An 11,185-nucleotide genomic window follows, 5' to 3' on the forward strand; every position below is an offset into this window, starting at 1 on the left:
AACAAAAAGGTCTATTTAGCTCAACATTAAGAATACATATTTATCACTTTCATGAAAAAAAAACATTCCATTCCGTCGAAGTGGCAAATTTCGGTGCTCTCTTACTAATTAAATAACTGAGAGGGGCCAAATTTCAATCTATTACCTAAGGCAAGAATTACCAAATAGGAAAGGAAAAAGAAAAGGTGTCATAATATCAGAAAGCTAGGGGAAATTATGTATCATGAAAGTGAAAAAACATGATAAAAAAAGATTCCCGAGTAACATAATTGCGTTGTACCCCCATATGGTCATGCCTCATGATTTTGCAACCCATCCTAGTTTACCAAGTGCCATGCCCAACAAATCATCAAATATATATCGACCTCCTTCTCAAATTTTCAAAAATTTCAACTCCTTAATTCCCCTTTTTTCCTAGTTATGAAACCAAATACATTCAAGTTCATATAAAATGCAATATTCTAAAACATATCACTATACTATATATTACTCTTTCCGTTTTATATATATATTTTTTTACTTATACATAATGTTTAAGGAAATACTTAATTTCTATTAAAAGGATTAAAAATCAGAAAAGAAAAATAGAATTATTTTTACTATTACTTTTTCTCTATTAATTCCAGAATTAGTAATCTTTTGAAATTAGAAAACCAGAATCAATTTACTAAAAAATTAAAAAAGAGAGAAATAATATGAAAGGAAGGAGTGGCGTGTTGACAGGGATGATAGCTTATTTTATTTTTGGTGGAAAATATTCTAGTGTTGCGGGGGTCCAAATAAGAAAGCGAAAAAGTAGGCCCAATAAGGAAAAAAGGAGCGTTGACCAAAGAAATTGGGCCAAGAATAGGAATGGATGGGGTGTATAGTTTGACCCGACGTATGTATGGTGATGCAAAAAAATAGGGCGGCAAAGGGAATGGAAAACGGGACACGTGTCGCGAGGAATTGAATATAGAAGGTGGGGGAGATGTGAATAATAAGCGCTTGATTTCGTTGATACGAACTCGTGCTTCGTCTGTCTCTGTCTGTGTTTGAAACCCAGGGCGGGCGGCCACCTGAGACCTAACTTCCATCTTCTTCTTCCGGTAAATTCCATTTTCTGTGTTAATAATTTTGAATTTGAATTTGTTTCTAATTTTGATTGTTGATTGCAGATCTTGAAAGAAAATGGCAGACGGTGAGGATATTCAGCCACTCGTCTGCGACAATGGAACTGGAATGGTGAAGGCTGGATTTGCCGGAGACGATGCACCAAGGGCAGTGTTTCCGAGCATCGTAGGGCGTCCAAGGCACACGGGAGTGATGGTAGGGATGGGGCAGAAAGACGCGTATGTCGGTGACGAAGCTCAGTCAAAGAGAGGTATTTTGACTCTCAAGTATCCCATTGAGCATGGCATTGTTAATAACTGGGATGACATGGAGAAGATCTGGCATCACACCTTCTACAACGAGCTCCGTGTGGCTCCGGAGGAGCACCCTATTCTGCTCACCGAAGCCCCTCTCAATCCAAAGGCAAATCGTGAGAAGATGACTCAAATCATGTTCGAGACTTTCAACGCACCCGCCATGTACGTTGCCATCCAGGCTGTCCTCTCTCTTTATGCAAGTGGCCGTACAACCGGTATCGTTCTCGACTCCGGTGATGGCGTCAGCCACACTGTCCCGATCTACGAAGGCTATGCCCTTCCCCACGCCATCCTCCGTCTTGACCTGGCCGGCCGCGATCTCACCGATGCTTTGATGAAGATCCTGACGGAGCGTGGCTACTCTTTCACCACGTCAGCAGAGCGTGAAATCGTGAGGGACGTGAAGGAGAAGTTGGCTTACATTGCACTAGACTACGAGCAAGAGCTTGAAGCTGCCAAAACTAGCTCCGCCATTGAGAAGACCTACGAGCTTCCCGATGGACAGGTGATCACCATTGGCGCCGAGCGTTTCCGTTGTCCTGAGGTGCTCTTCCAGCCTTCCATGATTGGAATGGAAGCTGCGGGCATTCACGAAACCACATACAATTCAATCATGAAGTGTGACGTGGATATTAGGAAGGACTTGTACGGAAACATTGTTCTGAGTGGTGGTACCACCATGTTCCCTGGTATTGCTGATAGAATGAGCAAAGAAATCTCTGCTTTGGCTCCCAGCAGCATGAAGATCAAGGTGGTTGCTCCCCCGGAGAGGAAATACTCTGTCTGGATTGGTGGTTCCATCTTGGCTTCTCTCAGCACTTTCCAACAGGTCATTTTACATTCTTTGCTTGCATGCTTATTATTCTATCATTCATATTTCATTCTATATATCACACTAACTAATTCATTCAAATGCAGATGTGGATTGCCAAGGCTGAGTACGACGAAGCTGGTCCTTCAATTGTGCATAGGAAATGCTTCTAAATGCTGCAACCTTTTCTTTCTACCTTGGAACAAAAATAATTCTTTCATTTGTTTTCTTTTTGTTGTTTCTCATTGTTGAACACATGGTTCATCTTTCATTATAAATCAACGCCATTGTTGAACAATTCATTCTTTACTATATACAACATAATTTTTTGCTACATTTTCTTTTTCTCTAATATTCGTTATTTATGCTATACTTTACTAGGATTGGAAAATGGAAAATATGAAAATGGACCTACCAAAGCACAAAGTCACATATCGGTCTCATATTATTTTAATTAATTCACGTAAAACTTATGAGTTTTATTTGATTTCAATAACTTTAGGTAAATTTAAATCAACAATTTTTTACAAAGTATTTACATAATTCTGGATAGAGTAACAATAACTTATATATATTTATTATTTTAATGCAAGTAAGACAAAACTCACTGTCAACTCCATTACATACCATAAATTTAGGATTTTCTCCACAAATATGGGGTTGGTTTTGAAATAAAGGAAGGATAATTATGGCAATCTAATTTTTATAGATGGTAAAATAACAAAAGTAGAAATACAATGACATTAATAAAGTTTATCTATAATTCTATATAAAAAAATGAATAAAACGAAGAAAATATATTGCTAAAATACTAGTGCAAGCCAATACACATTTTATCCTTGATCTCGTTGGTACGTTATTATTATTTCCCTTAGAAAAATTACTAAATTTACAGTTTTATTATATTTTATGGAAAAAAACTCCTAAAATAAGTAGATTTATAAAATGATAAAATAAAAAATAATAATATTAAATTTATAAATTTTATTATCTTAATTTAAAGATAATTAAATTTTTAGTTTTCTACTCTATCAATGAGCTTAGGTGCATGTTGATGAGTTGAGCCATTTTGTCTCATTTTCCTTCCTCTTTCTCTCGCTCTTTCTCTTTCTCTCTCTTTCTTCGCAAATCACATTCACACCACACGCCAAAGCCAACGCCAACGCCAACGCCAACGCCATCGAGTCAGTGTAAAAGTCAAGCCTTTCTCTTCTCTTCAACCACCACCACCTCTCATCTAAATTAAATGTTCGATCTTCATTTCTCTTTCTCCTTCTTCTTCCTCCAAATCCAATAATGGAGCTCTTGCACCCTCTTCCTCCTCACCGCCACGACCCGCCACTCGCAGCAGACGCCCTCCACCGCTACTCTCCTCCTCCCTCCACGAGCTCGCGCGTTGAGTTCCACGCGCTGGCAACCCCTCCTGAAGCCGCCGCTGAAGAGGACAAGGTGCACGTGGCAGTTGGCAAGTCGGTGGGAAAAGGTGCCACTTTGCTTCAATGGGCTTTCTCAAACTTCACCAACCCACACATTCTTTTGCTTCATGTTCATCAACCTTCTCCTTTCATCCCTACACTATGTAATTCCCCTCTACCCTAAAAATTCCTTTTCTTTTTAATTTAATTTTGACATAGAAGTTGAGTTTCTTTGTTACTGTTTATATTTCGGTGGTTATTTAGATTAGGGTCATAAGTTTGCCTTATTTGAAAAAAAGAAGGAAATATTGAGCTGTTTTCCTTCCAAATATAATTGAGTATCTTGATTGCTTTTAAATTCTGGTGGTATCCCATGAATTTGATTGGTTTAAAGTTGGTATCTTTGAGCAGTAGGGAAGTTACCTGCATCTCAAGCTAATCCTGAAGTGGTCTCTGCTTTTAGAAGAGAGGAAAAAGAACAGGCCATGAGGCTTTTGGACAATTACTTGAGAATTTGCCGTGCAGCTAAGGTATTCTTTTGATGCTGATTTCTGCTTGTTCATTTACATTATTATGGTGATTTTTTTTCTTAGTTATATTTCTAAAGGAGAACTATTTTTGCCGCCTGGGAAATGTGGCTCAGGAATCAATCATATTGAGCAAGACCTATCAAATCTTATTGGCTGCCATTCTGTTTTATGTATTGTAGCTGCAGAATATGTGAATGATTATAACTGCCTTCTATGTATGTGTTGTTAAAATGTTCGTTTTAGACAAATATGTGATATGCAAGCTGTGGGAAAGAGATCCGTTATCGACGGTCTTCGTGTAACTTTCTTTCCCAGGTTAAGGCAAGCTTTATGATGACGGAAGCTGATCAAGTCCAGAAAGGGATTGTTGATTTGGTTGTCGGGCATAATATTAGGAGGCTTGTTATTGGAGCAATACCCGAAGGGTTAGTAATGCTTTGATTGTCAGCTAACTTGCTGTTGAATCTCAATATTCTGTGGAAACTGTCTGAGAATTTTCTTTTCCCTTTTTCTTCCCTTCCATCTCTTTATTTGCTCTAGAGACTTACAACTAATAGCTAGAAGCATAGTATCTGCTTGTTTCCGTTTCTTTTTTTGGTTCCCTTTTTCTTTCATTGGAGGGATGAATGAATAACCTTTCCTCTTACAAAACCATAATCGAAAACTGCAGTTGGATGAAAGTCAAAAGGAATTCCAGGAAAGCAAATTATGCTGCCAAAAATGCACCCCCCTTCTGTAAAATATGGTTTATCTATAGAGGTAAACATATTTGGACAAGAGAAGCTTCTGAAAAACCTTGTTCTTTATCACTGTGTGAAACAATTGAAACAGAAGGCACTTTTGCCACCGAATCAACTACATCCAGCGGTCCATTGCCCCAAAATTCTGCTGAGAGTTCTTCAAATACTCATTTAGAGGCTGAAGAAGAAAGAGTTAATAGTCAACTTGTTGAAGTCAAACAAGAAGCTGATGAAGCAGCAGATGAGTCTTTTGTTGAGCTATTGAAGTTGGAAGCTGAAGCCACTGAGGCCATAAGGAAGGTAAGGATAACTTAATGATTGATTAAGAGTTGTGTAGCAAAAGGTTTTTTTTTGTTTTTGTGCTTTTATTTTTTCACTTTGTGTTTGTTGTAACTTGTAAGGAATGTAGCCAAACACAATCTTGCCTGCTGTGAGGGTCAGGGATGAAATATAGTGCTAAATGAAGTTTGACAAATTACTGGGATCCTATGTACATGTTTCCGAAACTTGTCAGAACTGTGACACTAAAAATGTATTGTTCAGAAATTTCTTGAAACCATATTATGTGATTTAGCTGCATATCTTCAAATTATTGACAAGTGATAATATTAAATAGATAGATTTAGAGTTTCATCATGGTGTTTGTTCCAACTTGGGTTGTATGTTTTTTCTTCAGGTCAATTTGTTTGAATCTGCTCATGCACAGGAAGTAAAGCTCAGACAAGAGGCAGAGGATGAGTTGAGAACCACAGTAAAGGATCAACAAAAGCTCTTGGATGAGAATGAAGAAATTGGTAGTGAGTTACAAAGAACCATGAGAAGTATTGCCATCCTAAACAGTTGTGTGCAGGAAACAGACCATAGGCGAGATGCAGCTGAAGATGAACTATCACTAATTCAAGCATCCATCTCCACACTCTGGCACGAAAAACAGCAGATCAGGCGACAGAAAATGGAAGCCATCCGCTGGCTGGACCGGTGGAAAAGCCGTGGGCAAGTTGGAGTTGCTCATTGTAATGGAGTTGTAGGATTTGCTGAGGAGTTACCTGAGATAGCAGAATTTTCATTATTGGATATTCAAAATGCCACATGCAATTTTTCTGAAAGCTTTAAAATTAAGGAGGGTGGATATGGCGCTATTTATAAGGGAGAAATGTTGGGTAGGACAGTTGCTATAAGAAAGCTCCATTCTCACAATTTGCAAGCACCTTCACAGTTTCACCAAGAGGTTAGTTCACCAAAATGGCCTTTGGTTTTTTGATGTGCTACACTATAGGACAACCATAATTCATCTCCTGAACAATCATCTAAAGATAAATAAGTAATAGGGCTTGGTAACATGCTAGTTTATCTTACAAGTGCTTAAGCTGCTCTAATTGCAACCCTGGAATTATATATATATATATCGTTGGCATAACTTTGGATGCTTTAGATGGTTTTAGCTGAAAAGCCATGATCCGTGTAAACCAACAATGTCCTTGGTATAAAAAATTTGATGAGTGGATTACCCAGTTTGGTATGTATACAAACTGTGGTAACTCTGGACTTTCTGAAAACTCAAAACTCTGGAAATAAATAACTGTCCGTATTGGTTTTTAAACCTTCTTTCTTTTCTTTAGTTATATTCTTCTATGAGACGATTTGTTTGTTTGATCAAACTAATGCTTTGTGACTAGGTTCAAGTTCTTGGTAGTTTTCAGCACCCTCATCTGTTGACTTTGCTTGGTGTTTGCCCTGAAGCCTGGTCACTTGTATATGAGTACTTGCCCAATGGAAGTATTCAAGACAGCCTTCTAAGAAGGAGCAACATTTCCCCTTTAACATGGAATATCCGAACACGATGGATTGCTGAAATTGCTAGTGCTATCTGCTTTTTACATTCTTCCAAACCGGAAACTATTATTCATGGTGATCTGAATCTTGACATCATACTTCTTGATTCTGCACTTAGTTGCAAGATTTGTGAATTTGGGTTCAGCAGATTGGTGACAGAAGATTCTCTCTATCTTCCTAGTTTTGGCTTGGAAACTGAGCCAAGGGGTTCTTTCACATATACAGATCCAGAGTTTCAGAGAACTGGACTAACACCAAAGTCTGACATATACTCCTTTGGCCTCATTATTTTGCAACTCTTGACTGGTCGGACCCCAGTTGGATTAGTTGGTGAAGTACAGAAAGCTGTTACATATGGACGATTGTCCTCAATTTTAGATTCTTCGGTTGGCGAATGGCCTTTGGCTGTGGCAACACGATTGGCTGACCTCGGATTACAGTGCTGCCAACAATATAGTAGAGACAGACCAGAGTTAACACCGTCTCTGGTGAGAGAACTGGAGCAGTTACATGTTTCGGAAGAGCGACCTGTGCCATCATTTTTCCTGTGTCCAATCCTTCAGGTACATGTTCTTTTTTGTTATGTCAGTTTCATTACTAACATGATTCAATGACACGGATGAAGTGCACGTGTCTTTTAAAGGGCTTATGGATCAAGTGCTAATCCATACTCAAGTTTTCTTAATTTGAACTTTGAAGAAAAGTCTCATTTTCTTTTTACAAGATGAAGATAGTGATTGCAATATATGTGACTAATTTTTATTGAACACCTTCCTCAGGAAATAATGCACGATCCTCAAGTTGCAGCAGATGGATTTACTTATGAAAGAGATGCCATAACTGAATGGCTGGAAAATGGACATGAAACTTCTCCCATGACCAATCTGAAACTGAATCATCTGTATCTTACTCCCAATCATGCACTTCAACTTGCTATCCAAGAATGGCTTTGCAAACCCTGAAGCTTCATTAATTCATTGCTGTAAATATCTCTGTATATTTCTGTAGTTGCCCCCTGTGCTTACTTTAAGCAATCATTGTTGAGCTTTTAGAGTTATAGGGCTGGCTGCTTTCTTGTGTTGGCTTTTATTTTGTAGATTCCAAGTTGCAACTAGAATAATTATAGGATTTAGTATGGAGATGAGTCTAGATATTTGTAATCTTATTGTATCCATGAATCATTGAAATAGTGAAATATCAAGCATATTGCTTTTTTTCTAGGGATAATTGAATTTTACCCTCTATTGTGTAATTTAGTTTTCACATTTCAAAAACATGTAAAAACTAGAATTGGTCTGAACTTTTTAAAATGGAGACTAAAGTGTACATAACCTATGGATTAAGAAGTAAAGCACAATTACCTCGTTGTTCTAATGCCTATCTTCATGAAATCTGGTAGCATGTAAGGAAATACAAAAACTTTGTAGATTAAACTACATGAATTTAAATTTTAGAGTTTGTTCCTTTAAGAACTTTATTCACATACCATTTGGCTGCCATAATTTGACCAATTTATGAGACCAAAAAAAACAAGTTGATTGGAAACCACTTTTTCTAACTTAGAAGGGATATGTCAAATATTCAAATTGCATGACACCAACATAAAGTCATAAACAGATGGCTAGACAAGGGGAGGATCGCTCTCCTAGTTATGTCAAATCTAAAAAGAAACATATATACATTCAAATCTCTCTCTTCATAGTTTAGTAATTAACCGTAACTACTGAGGCAAAGTTGTAGGGAGAAAAAAACAAAAGAGAAAAAACAAAATATAAGTCACATACATGAATTCATGTACCATTAAACGTTCTTGTGCATGGAAAATTCAACATTTGGAAACAAGTTGTTTAGCCCAATTCCAAACCTTCCAATTGCATCAACACCCTTGTAGTATCCCATCTCTAGCAGAAAGCAATGAGGAACTGGCATGCATTTCTGATGTTGAATTGAAAGGGTGGTCATCATCATTATCTTCCATGAACCTCCCGAGTCTTGAATCTTCTTTTCCACCATCCAAAAGTGGATTTGACTCCCCTTTGGAAAGGTTCCATAGATGGAACTCATCCTTGCTTGGTTCCCTGTTCTCTTTGGAACTTGTTTCAGATTTCAGAACCATTTCACTGTTGTCAACATCATCATGGTAGCTCTTGGTTTCCACACCATTGTTTGAACTAGAGAAATGGTTCTCCTCATGTTCAAGGTTGTTGGATTCAGAGTTGCTTCTTCCTAATGTGGTTGGCATTGATTTCTCTCTTAAAATACCTTGTGCTGGAGTTTTTGTTGTTGACCTTTGACAGAAACTACCAAAACCTTGAATTCCTCTTGATAACCTCCTAGCACGGTTCCTCTCTTCCTTGAGAAGAGTTGCTTCTTCTAGAAGTGTGATTATCCTCTCAGATTTCTTCCTCACATTCAAGCCCCAGTTGAACCTGCAAGTACTCAAAATATATCAATGATCTTGTAGTGCTAAACAATAAGAAAATTCATGGCCATAGTTTTGAAAAAGAATTTTTAAATTCAAATCAAACAAACCCTTTGTCATCAACATATTGAAAGCTTTTCAGCTGTCTAATAACATCTTTGTCACACTGAAATTCATCTTTGGCACTTTCTGGTCCATGAGTCAAGAGGTGCTCAAGCACAATCAGAGAATTGTAAGATGCCCTCCAATTCTTCTTATCAAATTTCAGAAACCTGATTTGTAATTATTTATACTATGTCATTTAATCATCCATAATATGTTTGATTAATTATTAACATAAAAGTGACAAAAACATGCTAAGGAAAAAAAAAAAAAGAGGACCTACTAATATATTCACCTTTTGTGCAGAATCTCCACAATCCTCCAATAATCATCTACCTCAAAAGCAGCCCTTGAAATTGATCTTAGTGTTGGTATATCTGGGGCCCATGGATTTCCTGTTGTTGCTTCTTCTGTCATCCTGAAAATTGTAAAAGACCGTACACACAATGGCACAATAAATCACAAATCTAAATATCCAATAACCTGTTTTTTCGATAATTCATGAGATGGTTTATAATCAATTAATTAATCTCTTTAGGCATAGCCATCAAAGATAATTAATCTCCCTAATCCAAAATTCACTAACAAAAAGATTACATGATCCATCTACCAAACATATAGCACCTAAAATATCACCCACTCATGCCAAAAAATCACACTCTCATACACACATAACCGACAATAAACCACCCCTTCTAATACCTACCTTTGCTTATAGTTATGAAACAGAATGAAACATAAAAAAAAAAATATAAATTTTTATGATGGGGTCGGAGAAAGTTGCAAGCTTTACTTACAGTTCTGCAGGGGTGACATCTGTGAGAGCTAATCTAGCACTCTTGATCTTCTCCTTGAGGAAGAAAGAAGCTTGCTTTTTGAATTCATGGAACGAAGGGGTACCCATTTTGCTGTTGCTGTACAGAATGGAAATATGTAAAGTCCAAAGTTCTTACTTTTGATTTGAATGGGACTTAAGAGCTGAGATCACAAGTCACAACTAATCCTATCCCATTATTAAAACACACCAAAACCATAATCCTATTTCATTTTTTTAATTTATTGAAGTGAGTTTGGGAGGCTTCATGGTCTATGAAGAAGAACAATTCAACTTTGAAGAGTAGGTTGAATTAAAGAAACAATATGTGAGTGACATGTGAAATGGAGAAATGGATTTTGGAATAGAGAATTTTATAATTTGTATATGAAAATCAGAAATAATTTGTTTTGTTTAGTTTAAATTGCCGTTTTTAGAGGACAATTTTAATTTTTCTTTTTTAATATTTTTGACATTGTAAATGTTGATTAACATAGGCACATAGTATTTTGTGGAGTCAACTTTTATGAAGTTAACACTTTAATTGGACTATTGGATGTCTTTTTTGAATTTTAAAATTAGTTATTTATATTTTATTTTTATTATACATATATAAATAAAATTATGATCTAATTATTCTATAATTAGTATCTTTCTCACTCCTTCTAGACATAAGACTATAAGAGCATGTTATGTTATGGGTGAGGTTGAGCCTAACATTATGAATGACTATGTCAATAATGTTCAGTAACCTTATTGAACCAAAAGAAAATTAGATTAGATATTACTAATAATTATACCAATTCTCAGCCTACTAAAAAATGTTAGGTTAAAATTTTATGGGTCTCAATTTGATTTGAAACTAACTTTAAAATGAATTAAACTAATTCGGCTAACTACCAAGAGAAAAAAAAGTGATAGTATAAAAAGAAAAATGAAAAATGAAAATATTTAACCTTTTTTGAATTTTAAAAAAAATAAAAAGATGTAGGTGGTAAATATCTATTTAAAAACATGATCAGAAGTCAAAAGTATTTATTTTTTTTAAGATCCACAAAATTAACTTCAATGATGGAGTATACTAGTATAGTTCATGTTCGTGTAATCAT

The 11,185-nt window shown here is 36.3% G+C and overlaps 3 protein-coding genes across 3 annotated transcripts; 2 read left to right on the forward strand and 1 right to left on the reverse strand.

The window, feature by feature from the left end:
- The first annotated feature begins 941 nt into the window (after positions 1-941).
- Positions 942-2,556, forward strand: LOC130969082 (actin). Its single transcript, XM_057894662.1, has 3 exons — positions 942-1,088; positions 1,158-2,238; positions 2,328-2,556. The coding sequence occupies exons 2-3, from the start codon at positions 1,171-1,173 to the stop codon at positions 2,391-2,393; spliced, it is 1,134 nt and encodes a 377-aa protein (XP_057750645.1). The 5' UTR covers positions 942-1,088; positions 1,158-1,170; the 3' UTR covers positions 2,394-2,556.
- Positions 2,557-3,308: 752 nt separating this feature from the next.
- LOC130969449 (U-box domain-containing protein 33-like) lies at positions 3,309-7,981 on the forward strand. Its single transcript, XM_057895179.1, has 7 exons — positions 3,309-3,799; positions 4,047-4,165; positions 4,481-4,590; positions 4,836-5,205; positions 5,582-6,133; positions 6,582-7,301; positions 7,518-7,981. The coding sequence occupies exons 1-7, from the start codon at positions 3,517-3,519 to the stop codon at positions 7,698-7,700; spliced, it is 2,337 nt and encodes a 778-aa protein (XP_057751162.1). The 5' UTR covers positions 3,309-3,516; the 3' UTR covers positions 7,701-7,981.
- Positions 7,982-8,360: 379 nt separating this feature from the next.
- Positions 8,361-10,459, reverse strand: LOC130969450 (epsin-3). The gene is made up of 4 exons (XM_057895180.1): positions 10,060-10,459; positions 9,558-9,680; positions 9,271-9,432; positions 8,361-9,167 (listed from the first exon to the last, which is right to left on the reverse strand). The coding sequence occupies exons 1-4, from the start codon at positions 10,164-10,166 to the stop codon at positions 8,615-8,617; spliced, it is 945 nt and encodes a 314-aa protein (XP_057751163.1). The 5' UTR covers positions 10,167-10,459; the 3' UTR covers positions 8,361-8,614.
- Positions 10,460-11,185: the final 726 nt, after the last annotated feature.

This window comes from Arachis stenosperma, chromosome 3 (genome assembly GCF_014773155.1).
Source record: "Arachis stenosperma cultivar V10309 chromosome 3, arast.V10309.gnm1.PFL2, whole genome shotgun sequence".
Lineage (NCBI taxonomy): Eukaryota > Viridiplantae > Streptophyta > Magnoliopsida > Fabales > Fabaceae > Arachis > Arachis stenosperma.